The sequence below is a fragment of the Nelumbo nucifera genome, chromosome 4 (assembly GCF_055504915.1).
Source record: "Nelumbo nucifera cultivar China Antique chromosome 4, China Antique-T2T, whole genome shotgun sequence".
NCBI classification, from domain to species: Eukaryota; Viridiplantae; Streptophyta; class Magnoliopsida; order Proteales; family Nelumbonaceae; genus Nelumbo; species Nelumbo nucifera.
This window is the reverse complement of record NC_142652.1, coordinates 34,907,042-34,920,261: the sequence shown is the minus strand read 5'-3', so window position 1 is coordinate 34,920,261 and position 13,220 is coordinate 34,907,042. Positions and strand designations below refer to the sequence as shown.

Sequence of the window (13,220 nt, the reverse complement as noted above, 5' to 3'; positions counted from 1 at the left end):
ACACAACAAGAGTGTATCAACTTTATCAGGAATGTTTTGATTTACAACAAGGAACCAAAACATTAGAAGAGTACTATGCCAGCATGAAGAATATAAGGAATGAACTCAATGTCTATCACCCCCTTACACTAGACATTAAAGTTCAGCAACAACAAAGGGAGCGACTAGATGTTACAAGATTTTTAGTGGGGCTGAAGTCGGAATATGAACCAGTTAGAGCCCACATATTGGGGGGCTCTACTCTTCCTACACTTGAGGAAGTATTCTCAAGGCTTCGTAGAATTTCTTTGGGACAGACAGAGAACTCCACACAGTCTGATAGATCAACACTTGTGACAGCTCGAGGGGTTGGACATAGTACAAGAGGGGGAGGTCATGCTCCCCGAGGAGGCCGTGGCAGTTCCATGATTAGTCGGGGTGGTCGTGACTCAGGGGGAGGCCGTGGCAGAGGGAAGAATAACTCTACAAGGAAATGTACTCATTGTGGTAGAGAGGAACACACAATGAATTTCTGTTATGATCTACATGGCCCTCCCTCTAAATGGGCTAATCATGTTGTAGCAGGTGATGTTGATATCAGTGACAGTAAACCGGCAGACCAAACTCATCCCACATCTACATCTACCTCTGGGAGGGAAATGGTGAGCGTACCGCATGATGAGTATGAACGGTTCTTTCAAACTACTTCACAGCATACCACTGCCACACTTGCCCAATCAGGTATTGCTTGCATGTCATCTAAAACCTCTCCCTGGATTATTGACTTTGGAGCCTCAGATCATATGACCGGGACTCCAGGTGTGTTCTTTTCTCTTTCTGAAACCTCCACATCACAAACTGTTACACTTGCCAATGGGTCCTCATCTCCCATATGTGGTGTTGGTAATGTTGACACGGCTTCTATGCCCTTATCATCTGTTTTATATGTCCCTAAGTTTCCATTCAATCTTATGTCTGTTAGTAAAATAACCAAAGCTCTTAACTGTTCTGTTACCTTCTTTCCTTCCACTTGTGTTTTTCAGGATCTCAAGACGGGGAAGAAGGTTGGTGGGGGGCATGAAACTGGTGGACTGTATTATCTTGATGGTGGTGGATCTTCAATTGCTCTTCAGACTTCGCTTACTCCTCTACAATGGCATTGTCGACTGGGACATCCATCTCTCAAGGCTCTCAAGATTTTGGTCCCATCATTGAGTCATTTGTTAGTTTTGCAATGTGAGTCATGTCAGTTTGGGAAACATCGTCGTGTGTCCTTCAGTCCAAGAGTTGAGAGTCGTATGTTGAGTCCTTTTTCTTTGGTTCATTCAGATGTTTGGGGTCCAATCAAAATAGAGTCTTATAATGGGTACAAGTATTGTCTCCTTTATTGATGATTGTTCAAGAATGACATGGATTTACTTAATGAAAGAAAAAAGTGAATTGTTTTCCATTTTTCAAAAATTCCATGCTGAAATAAGCACACAATTTGGTGTTCCAGTCAAAATTCTCCGTTCAGATAATGGTCGTGAATACTTTCTTACTTCATTTCAACAGTATTTAGAATAGCATGGCATTATTCATCAGACATCATGTGCATACACCCCTCAACAAAATGGGGTAGCTGAATGGAAGAACCGTCAGCTTCTTGAAACTGCTCGGTCTATTCTTCACCACATGAATGTTCCTAAACGTTTTTGGAGTGATGCTGTACTCATTGCATGTTTTCTCATTAATCGGATGCCCTCCTTCATCCTTCATGGTCAGTCCCCCTTCTCTATCTTGTTTCCCACTTTATCTCTATTCCCATTAATTCCTCGTGTCTTTGGTTGTGTGTGCTTTGTCCACAATATGAGCCCTGGAATAGACAAGTTAGATGCACGCTCAATTAAATGTGTCTTCCTTGGCTACTCACGGACTCAAAAAGGGTACAAGTGTTATAATCCCATTACCCGGAAGTGCTATGTCTGCCCTGATGTCACATTTTTTGAGTCAGTCCCCTTCTTCTCAAGTCCTGAAGCGCCTTCGTCTCCACCCGCACTTCCTCTTCCTCTCCCTGTCAGTGATCCAGTTCCAGATGCTGTTGTTGGAGTAGACTCATCACCTCATCCCGTGCAGATCACCACCGAACGTCCACCAATCCGGCAAGTGTATACACGTCGAACGACACCGGCCCCTCCTCCAGCTTCTACCTCATCTGCGGATCCTCTCATGGCTCCTATTGTTGAACCTTCAAACCTTGACCTACCCATTGCCTTACGGAAAGGTAAATGCAGTTCTACCCTCCATCCCATTTCCAATTTTGTTTCATTATCTCGTCTTACATCACATCGCCAGTTTGTTTCCCTTTTATCCTCTATTTCCATACCTAACAATGTTCAAGAAGCTCTCAGTTCACTTGATTGGCGGCAGGCAATGGAGGAGGAACTTTCTGCTCTTCAACATACTCAAACGTGGGAACTTACTACTCTCCCACCTGGTAAGCATGCTGTGGGATGTAAATGGGTGTATACTGTGAAATACTTGCCAGATGGTAGTGTGGAGCGTCTGAAGGGCAGACTTGTTGCTAAAGGTTACTCACAGTTGTATGGAGTGGACTACATGGAGACATTCTCTCTAGTGGCTAAGATTGGTTCTGTTCGTGTACTAATTTCCCTGGTAGTTATGTATGATTGGCCTCTGTTTCAGCTTGATATAAAGAATGCCTTTCTCCATGGTGATCTTGTGGAGGAGGTATATATGGAGCAACCACCTGGGTTTGTTGCTCAGGGGGAGGATGGTAAGGTATGCAGATTGAAGAAGGCAATTTATGGGCTGAAACAATCGCCGCGTGCTTGGTTTGGGAAGTTCAGTGAAGTGGTGAAGAGTTTTGGAATGAAGCAGTGCCAGGTAGATCACTCAGTGTTCAGCTATGACTCAGAAGCTGGGAAGATTGGGGATTGGCAAATTACTGGTAGTGATAAATTGGGGATTGGCAAATTAAAGGTATTTCTACAAAATCATTTCCAAACAAAAGATCTTGGAACATTGAAATATTTCTTAGGAATAGAGGTTGCCAGGTCAAAACAAGGTGTAAATCTGTGCCAAAGAAAATATGTTCTTGATCTACTGGAAGAAACAGGACTGTTAGGTGCAAAACCGGTTGAGACCCCTATGGAACCAAATGTTAAGTTGAGCAGTGATACAGGAGAAGTATTTGAAGATCCTGGAAGGTATAGACGACTGGGGAAGCTGAACTATCTGATTATCACGAGACCCGACATATCCTTTGCAGTCAGTGTGGTGAGCCAATTCATGCAGGACCCTCGTATACCTCACTGGGATGCAATTCTTAGAATTGTGAGGTATCTGAAAGGAGCTCCAGGCCGTGGACTATTGTATAAACCAGAAGGAAAACTTGAAATAGTGGGGTATACAGATGCAGACTGGGCAGGCTCAGTGAATGATAGAAGATCTACTACGGGCTATTGCACATTTCTTGGAGGAAATCTTGTGACGTGGAAGAGTAAAAAGCAGACGGTTGTGGGCAGAAGTAGTGCTAAAGCTGAGTATAGGGCCATGGCACATACTACCTGTGAGTTAGTGTGGTTGAGGAATCTTCTACAAGAAATTGGGTTTCACATGGATAAACCTATGAGACTGTATTGTGACAACCAAGTTGCACTCCATATCTCATCCAATCCTGTATTTCATGAGAGAACAAAGCACATAGAGGTTGATTGCCACTTTGTGAGGGAGAAGGTCCTTGCTGGAGAGATAAACACAGAACATGTGGGCTCGAATGATCAATGGGCAGATTTGTTTACAAAAGCTCTAAACTCAGGGAAAGTAAACCATCTATGTAACAAGCTGGGATTATATGACATATATTCTCCAGCTTGAGGGGGAGTGTTAGAGTGAGCCGAATAGGGGTAGTTTAGTAATCTCATGTCAGTTAAGTACTTTGCTTATGTGGCTGTTTTATTAGAGTACTCTGCCCCACACTTAAGTGAGAGCAGTTTAGTCTTTGAAAGTGTAATTAGAACCTAATAAACATAAGGGGGTCGACTGAATGGGAGACTAATCAGTTTTCGACTAAACCCTCCTGTTCTCTCTTTCTCTTGTCTTCTTCCTCATCTTCTTCTTCCTTCTTCACTGGTTCGGACTACTGTAGCTGCTCCAAAACAATTAGAACCATGGTTTAAAATGTCCCTAAATTTCTTAATATTTCCACAACATATTTCCATGGATAGTGACACAAAATTTTATTGGAATCAACATATTCCCCGATGAACACTACTGGCACTATGCAAAGTACAAGAGATAGTATTATAAGTTGGTGACAATATTGTAGGTATGTGGAGTAGCAATTTTATTGCCCATCCAACTTGCATGATTCATGACTTTGATCCAGCTTGATATTCATTTCAAACCTGAAGTTAAATATTAGTTTTCTTTGTGTAATAGATTATTGGGTTGATATATTAGAACCATTTGCATTTTCTATGGCTTTAAAATTTTCTTTAACTCATTCTAGCCTGTAGCTTTGAATCTTGAGGTTTACAGGACAACTTTAGAACATATTCTTTGTCTAAAATCTGTGTTTCTTAGCTTTGTTTAATGATTTGGAACAAGGTAATAATTTAAAAAGGTGTGCCTGTGTTTCTTTTATCATTTCATAAAACATCATTCTATATTTTTGCATATTTTACAATGTTTCTACTGTGTCTATAATTTTTACAATATTTTCATACGATGTTTCCGACATTTACATGTTTCCTATATTTAGACGACTGACATTTCCATCAACACTATTCATCAAAAAAAAAAAAACATTTCTATCAGCACTGACATTTTAACCCTTGATCAGAACTGAATACTTTATAAATAGTCAAAGTTGAATTGTGCAACTTGTGAAGGTTATAACATTCTTAGTAAAGAGGCTCAGATTGAAAATTATCATTAGATTATTTTTACAGTCAATGTGGGATGGAACTGACTTTGCAAGTTACTATAGATCGTCAAAGTGGCAATATGTTGATTGTCCAGATTCCTTCTTTTAAACACATTTGAAACTGATGATGAGATAAATGTACTCAAGTGGGAAATGTACTCATATAATAGGTAAGTTATACATCTGATGTTTTGAGGAGTAGCTTGGTCAAGGGACTCCAGAGCAAAGACCCTTGCTCTTCTAGAGGGCCCTTTGTTGATGTTCTTATGGTTTTTTTCTGCTAGAGATTAATGCTCAGACTGTTGTGGCATGGATTATGGGTAGGGGAGGGAGTTGATGGCCCCTGTTCACTGAGACAGTATATCAGAATGATAAGAGCATTATCTGATAGGGGGAACATCACTTTTTCTGGTTCCTACATCAGCCAACTCTTTAGCAGATGAACCTAGGATGGGGATAAGGGAGGAGTGAGCTGTTATGTAATCCACTCCTCCAGGGGATATTTAGATGTCATTCTGTTTTTTTTTTTTTTTTTTTTTACTTTAAATTTAAACTTTTTGCATCTTTGAGGTCTTCTGGTCTGGGATCTTGTCCAGAATCCCCAGATGATTGTATTCTCGTTTCTCCTTTTGCCAATCTAAGCATTGTACATTCCCCACCGAAGTTTGAAACACACAGTATGGTTTTGAAGACTAGTAGTGCAAGCACAGGGATTCCCGATAACTAATTTGATCCCACTGTTTTGAAGCTTTATTGTTCTCCATTAATTTGCACGTATCATTATGACTGTTGTTGCATTTGAATATTGCATGCTTACCAAGTAAATTATTTAGGTTTCCAGCACATCAACCTTTCAAGCTTTATGGCCTTAGCTGGTCCTTGGGACAATGGGAGATTTCTACTTGTAGAAACCTCAACTTTACTGGTGTTGTGGAAAAGATTAGTACCTTTGTGATAATCAGGCCATCAGGGATGGACCTGGATCTTCTTTTATTATTCCTGGTAGTAATTTTTGAACCAGCAAACAGTGATGTGGGATCATGTATTCCTGCTCCATTGTCTTGCGATTAAAACTTTATATCTGAAATCCTAAGCAGATGAGGCATCTTCATTTTGAAAATGTTTCTTTCTGATTTTTTTAGAATCAGAAGCCAGAACCGGCAGAGGGACACTATAAACCTGGATAAAGCTGGATCAACTCAGTGACTAAATATGATCATGTATTCCTGCTCCATTGTCTTGCGATTAAAACTTTATATCTGAAATCCTAAGCAGATGAGGCATCTTCATTTTGAAAATGTTTCTTTCTGATTTTTTTTCAGAATCAGAAGCCAGAACCGGCAGAGTGACACTATAAACCTGGATAAAGCTGGATCAACCCAGTGACTAGATATGATCATATGATTGTGAGAGTCGATTCAGAATCTTCTTATCAAAGAAAAAAAAAAATAGGATAAATTCTGAATCACATTCCAGCCTAGGGGTTGTGAGCGTGGTTTCTAATTTGGCACTTTATTATTGCAATTCTTATAATGCTTATAGAAAATGAAGAAAATTAAAAAAAAATCAGGTACCTCAATTTTGATTGTTTATTTGATCCATTACTTTATAATTGGTAATAAGGATTTTTTTTCTTAGCTTACACCTTATATATGCTTCTTTGTTTTTTATTTTTTTGGTGCATTGACTTGATGTTGTGCAATGGCAGTGATAAAGAACGAATGCTTATTGAAAAGCTGGCTTCACTCAAGGCATCCTATAGAGACCATGCTGTTCCCTCCAATGGTACCATTTTGTTTTCTTAAATAATGCCAATGTGTAAATTTTGATAAAAAATTTATACAATGGCAATGAATATTTTCTGGTTTTCTTGATCCATAATTTTATTCTTTCAGGGACAGTTGAAGGTGACTTTAGCAACTGTAAGATGAGGAACAATAGCCATTCTTCAAGTGCAGGGGTCAAGCAAATCTCATCATTATGGAGCTCTTTAAAGAACGTTTTCAGGTAAACAAAAGTCGTACCTAAATTACTAGCATTATTTTCCGGTATGTTTTTTTTGTTTCAATAATCTGCTATAGTTGCTTATACTTTCATTTAACATTTGGTCCTAATGTTTGTTAATTTGTCTAAGTTGATAATGATTCATACATATATGTCTGAGCGGTAAAACATATTAGTCAATATTTAAAGCCATGTTCACTAGACACTTGATAGTTTAACCCTGATCAAATGTTGACTCTTTGACCAACCTGACCTATTAGCACTATTACGAGTAATCAATAAAAGCAATCTTCATCATCGTGCAAGTGGCTAAAATGTTAGAAAGTTGTTTATGACATAAACCACATTAGTCATGTTAGATTAAGAGAATTTATGGGACCATAGTTTTGGTGGATTGGTTAGATGCAGGAGCCTGAATGGCTACCCTGTTGGTTAGAATTTGGGAAATTGTCTCTTGAACTACAAAAATGTCATGAGAAATTGGAGTAAAAACCAAATCATATTACATACACATTTCATTTAAAAATTATAGGCATACTTTTTCTGTGTGGTTTGTTGAGCCACTTAACTCATTAAATTTCTTTTCTCACCATATACCTTCACCACTTCCATAGAACTTTGATATTCAAATCAATGTTTTCGAACCGTCATTGACCTGGATGGTTGGACCATTTGACCCGGAAATCGTCCAGGCAACCGATTCCGTTTCACCCTTAACCCGTTTCTTGGCTAGAAACTGTCTACTTGGTCAGAGAACCGCTGACCTGGGCGGTTGAACTATCAACCCGTTCGACCCGGACAGTGGTTCACGTTTTAATAAGATGCAAGGAGATTGACAGACGGTGAGAGACTGAGACAATATTGCAGATTTGCAGAGAGTGAGAGATCCGAATGGTTGCCGCCACCATTGCCATCACCATCGCTGGTGAATGCTGGATGTTCCTCCTCTTCCTTCTTCCCTCCTTCTTTCCTTTCCTTTCTCTCCTTTCCGTTTTTTTCTTTCTTTATCAGCCGACAATCACATGCCCCTTTTTTCTTATAAAAGAGCAAGAGTAATGAACCTTAATATTTCAATATACTCAAACCGCCTGAACCGTTCAACCTGGACAGTTGAACCATTGACCCAGAAACCGGTGGCCACAACAATTCCATTTCCGGGTCGGTTTTTAAAACCTTGGTTCAAATAAGTATTCAGACTTGTATAATACATCTTCCCCTACATTAGCTTATTCAAATTTCAAAGTATATTTGTTTATTTCCACATTTGAATGAATGAAATTATCTTTCTTTTTTTTTCTCCATTTTAAAGGTTTTAGAAGCATTTCTCTCATGTATATTTCCCTGGTTTTGGTTCTTGATATCCTAGAGACAAATAATGTGTCATATGTCCTGACAAAATGCTCAAATGGATGATGCTGGCCCGAAATTTTACTTTTGGTTTCCTTAGGTTACAAATGGATTTTCCTTGACCTAATCTGTTGCTGAACTCATTTCTAACTATCGGGTAATTCACAGGAGAAAGCAATCTCGGACACGCTTTGCATCAGTTAGCATTGAAACACCTACTGCAGTTTGGACTTGTAGCAGACCAGATTCCTCAATTATGGCATCCATGTTTGTGGTTTTTGTTATAAGCTGCATCTTTTCTTTGATAGGGAGGATTAATTCGTCCACCACACGACAGAGGAACTGCTCCCTTCCTCCCTGTAATAAAACAAGAACAGAGATATAGCAGTGATTGCCCACATTTTGTAATAGCTACAAATTGCTCAGAAGGGAACTATCAAAAAAAAAAAAAAAAAGAATTGCGCAGAAGGGGATGGTTTATGATATTTTGCTCACTCCATCCCTTAAAGACAATAAAATTCTTGTTATATTCTCTTTCTCATTTTTTAAGTGAAGATCAAATTGATCATTTCTAAATCTGGCTTTACAGTTAGCTTCTGGTTCCAACTACATCCATGCCTTGTGCTGATCTGGAGCTACTCAATATTGACTATTGGGTGCCTTCAAACGCCTCTTAGGCTCTTACCTTGCAGCGAGGGGAGGGCTTCAGCGTTGATTTGAGCTTCGTTGACTGGGCCGCTACCTGAGATAACTTTACTGGGAAGTCAATTTCGAACTTACGTGGTTTTTATCACACACTATTTATGGCGTTCTTGATTCCTTTGCTCACATCTAAAAGCCCTTCCAAATGGGCGCATGTAGCCCCTCCGTGCCATAGCCTGTAAGCCCATGACAAAGTGGTCGTTGGAAATTGGGGACTGGGCACGCGATTGTGCTACCCACAATCTGTTTCCACAATCTGTTCCCACATCTCTACCTACAATAGGTATATCAATTATCATTCTTGGGAGATATTCCCAATACACGGTGTTGTTTTGTGGGTAAAAGATGTGGAAACAGATCCGGATCAGGAAGAGAATCGGGTTGCTGATTGATCTATTAATTGTGCTCATTTTAGTCATATTTTATATAGTCCAGGGTTATCAAAAAATCTGTATTGAGCGTGTCCGTATTTTTCCGAAAAATATCCGGAGTGGATCATCGATAGTCAATCATTGGGCCCTCCAGAAACTTTCTGTACATGCGCTCCACTTTCCACTGATGACTGATCAAGTTCCGTGGCTTAATGGGTCCCACAAGATGGCACAAGTTGGACGGTTATGATCATCTCATTATTCTTAGATTTGGTGAGGGTCAGGTTCCGAGGAGACAAGGTAGGTACTTTTTGGTGGGAGCCCCTGATAGTAACTGTTCGATGGGTATCAAGTTATTTCAGTATTGGTAGCCCTGCCGATGCGTTGTTACGTACTAGTACAACGCGGTGCGTCCGTCGTCCGAGTTAAGATCTAACCGCGCACCATTTTGTTATGGTAATCCATGAAGCAGAGTATCACTCACCATTCATCAATAATCATCATACTCCCCACTAACACCAGTTACACCACGAAGGAAAAACCCAGAAGGATAACTGATAAGTGATAAGCCAAGCCATGTAGAAGCTTCTAGGCTCTCAGTCCAAACTGATCCTCGATAACTCTGAAAACCAAATATAAAGCAGCAACCTTTCTTGAATCATCCCTCGATCAGCTATTCAGCTGAGTGTTCGTTCATCGTTCCCCCAAAGCTTCCGCTTCAACATGGCAGATACTCTGTTCGGAGACCCCTTCAGGCGCTTCTTCTGGAGCACACCCATCCTCCGAGCGTATCCCGGAACGACGGCCCTGATGGACTGGCTCGAGACCCCAACTTCCCACATCTACAAGATCAACGTCCCAGGTACTTTCGTCTCTCTGATCACGTATTATGATAGGATAGATATAGATCTTCTGGGTTTGTGTAATTCTGTCTGTTTTGATCGATCAGGGTACGGGAAGGAGGACGTAAAGGTTACGATTGAAGAAGGGAACGTTTTGCAGGTGAAAGGAGAGGCTAGGAAGGAAGAATCACCAGGAAAGGATGTGATTTGGCATGTAGCTGAAAGAGGAACCACACGGGGAGAATTTTATCGGGAAATTGCGCTGCCTGAGGATGTGAAGATTGAGCAGATAAAGGCCCAGGTCGACAATGGTGTTCTGACGATCATTGTCCCCAAGGATGCCAGCCCCAAGTCCTCCAAAGTCAGGAACATCAGCATTTCCAGCAAGCTCTGACTCTGATGCAGAAATCTTCGTCGTTATTAGTGAGTGAAAAATAAGAGAATAAGAGTATGAAGAGGAAGTCTTCTTTGTTCTGAGTGAGTGCTGAAATAGAAAATAAAACTAAATTAAAACTATGTAATTTTGTTGAAATATAGAACGAATTCTTGACTTATTTATCTGTAGATGTGTTGTAGCTGTTGCATGACTGCATCAGATCATCACATACCTTTCTTCTAGAAATTCTCCGAAATCGGAATGTTTTCATTCCAGGGAGGGGCAGGGCCCCTATTCCCTCGTTAATGAGGGAATGCTATTTTAACATGAATGGGATTCCAATTCCATCTAATTAAACAGTTGAAATTAGAATAGATCATTCAGATATTCGGGACCCTATTCCAATGAACCAAAGGGGGCCTTAGATGAATCTGATACACCAGTTCTTCAATGTGGGCCTGCCCCATTTAAAAATACTGTATGCCCACTGGTTTGTTTTTTATAGCTGTTTTGCACTAAGCTTTCCACGTGCCAAAGAACAATGCTACATTTGGTAAACAAAGACACCTGTAAATCATTAGTGAATCCCTACTGTCCACCTGAATCCTAAGTAGCTCTGCCATAATTGATGAAGAGGTCATCGAGGGTTCCTTTACATTAACCACACCATAGACAGCCACCTTGAATCTTTACTGATCATTTCTCCAATTTAAAATATTGAGAATGTATTTTCATAAGAATAATTAAGGGGCCATTTTGCAAGTCTTTTGAAAAGATTTTCCAGTAGGTTTAATAGTCAAAAACTCAAATGTTTGGCTATGGTGTGTTTTCCAAAAATCGTCTGATTTAACCTTTTCACGTCTTTTCGGTGTATCAGTTTTTGACGGTTAAATTTTTTGTAAACCAAACGAAGAAAGAACGAATCACCAAAAGCTGGCTTGATTGAAGAGCTGTTAGACTCTAGATGTTTCAAGAATATGTCCAAATTAGTTCATCTTCATGTCCAACCAATGGAGGCTTCGGATAATGTGATATATAGAACCATTCTACTTATTTTCATGTGGGAATATCTTAGTATTTCGTCTTCCTTCAAACGCAGATTCACTGCATCAATCAAGTAAGCCGAGTCCCATCAAAACTAATATGAGCAATATTTATCGAGGTGGAGTAACTGGGAATCCAAGGGTCATCGAGTATATACATCAATGTACCATCCAAACCCAACCAGCTATCTAGCATACTTCCGCAGGTTTTCTTTACATTGAACAATACAACTCCAAGTTACGAGCCCTGAGGTGTTTCGAGTGACTAAGGTATTTTTCTTTTAACACCTGTATCCAAAGAGCATTATTCAGGTTAAGAAACGCCAAGCCAGTCCATAACCAATGCTTTCTTCTTCTAAATCCAAATCTCTGATCCCTAAGCCCCCTTCTTTGGTTTTCACCACAAGATTCCAGCTTCGAAGATGAAAGCTTTTTTTTTTTATCTCCCACCAAAATTCTCTTTCTAGCTTCATAATGTCATTGCACTCTTTCTTTGAGAATAGTCGGGTTTCCATGAGGTACGATGGTATAGAGTTCACTGTGATTTTACAGTCCGTTTGGTTGCCTCGACTGGAACGAGAAAAGATGAATATTTTCTTGAGATACTTCTTTTCTCACATTTGTTTTGGGTGAAATAGTGAGATACGATAGGAAACTATATCACAAATTTAGGTTGGGGGTTCGGATCGTCTGTCCCCTGTCTCAACCAATAAGAACCGAACACACCACCCCCTCCCTCTTTTGTTTGAAACTGACGGAATCCAGACTTAACGACAGTCTTCAATTAACCCGCTTTTTTTCATTTCCTTTCCATTTTCTTCTCTTCCCTAGTCCCTCCCCATCGCCCCTTCACCCTCATCGACACACAACGAATCTCTACCGCCGTCGGAGATGTCTCTGCAACCCTCGCCGCTGCAATTTTTTCATCTCTTCTCATCCCTCAACCGTCGGAGACGGAGACGGCGACGGCAAGGTTCCTTCATTATTCTACGTCATGAGAAAGGTTTCTACTTCATTGTTTGAGGGCAGCAATACTCTGATTGATTTATCTAATGTTGTATCTGAATCTTGTATCCGCCTTTAAGATGACAGCATCCCTTACAATGTCCTCATCTCTGATTCTGGAAACGGATTTTCCTAGGTAATAAACTTTGGCACCATTTTTTGTCTGTTCTCTGCTGCAGTTTATGGTTATACCATTTGAGCCTTTCTATCTAGGCACATTTTATCTGGGGTGCTGATTGACTTTGCTGCTTGAAACAATTACAGTGTTATGCTTCTTAACACTCAGGTCAACCCGGCTGTGTGGAAAATCAATGACCACATGGTGTTAAAAAGAAAACAAAACTATGAGGAGAACGCTTGGAGGCTCCTTGCAGAGGCCTCCCTCTCTGAAGGGAGGTTCCAGGAGGTGATGGCTCTGATTTTTGAAGCCATTGCTTGCAATGTCGATGCAAATGGAAGCATCGCTCAAAGCATTGGAGAGAAAGCAGCTGATGGGAACCAAGGAACCAACACTACAATGACTCAAGGGAAGCAAGAATGCCTTGTTCAGTATTAGTTGGTGTGTACAAAGAACTGGGTGATTGTGGTAGATGTATCGTGGTCATTCCTGGTGGTAACCTA

The 13,220-nt window shown here is 40.3% G+C and overlaps 2 protein-coding genes across 2 annotated transcripts in view; both read left to right on the top strand.

Annotated features, from left to right (window-relative positions):
• LOC104607386 (Molecular chaperone Hsp40/DnaJ family protein) overlaps positions 1–8,801 on the top strand; it is a 30,361-nt gene extending 21,560 nt beyond the window's left edge. Inside the window, exons 9-11 of the mRNA XM_010273026.3 lie at positions 6,618–6,694; positions 6,805–6,916; positions 8,429–8,801. Of these exons, the coding sequence (XP_010271328.2) occupies positions 6,618–6,694; positions 6,805–6,916; positions 8,429–8,645 (406 nt within the window). The 3' untranslated portion in view covers positions 8,646–8,801. The remainder of the gene's footprint in view (positions 1–6,617; positions 6,695–6,804; positions 6,917–8,428) is intronic.
• Positions 8,802–9,862: 1,061 nt separating this feature from the next.
• LOC104607385 (HSP20-like chaperones superfamily protein) lies at positions 9,863–10,739 on the top strand. Its single transcript, XM_010273025.3, has 2 exons — positions 9,863–10,195; positions 10,283–10,739. Exons 1-2 carry the CDS (start codon positions 10,057–10,059, stop codon positions 10,567–10,569), a joined length of 426 nt encoding a protein of 141 aa, XP_010271327.1. The 5' UTR covers positions 9,863–10,056; the 3' UTR covers positions 10,570–10,739.
• Positions 10,740–13,220: the final 2,481 nt, after the last annotated feature.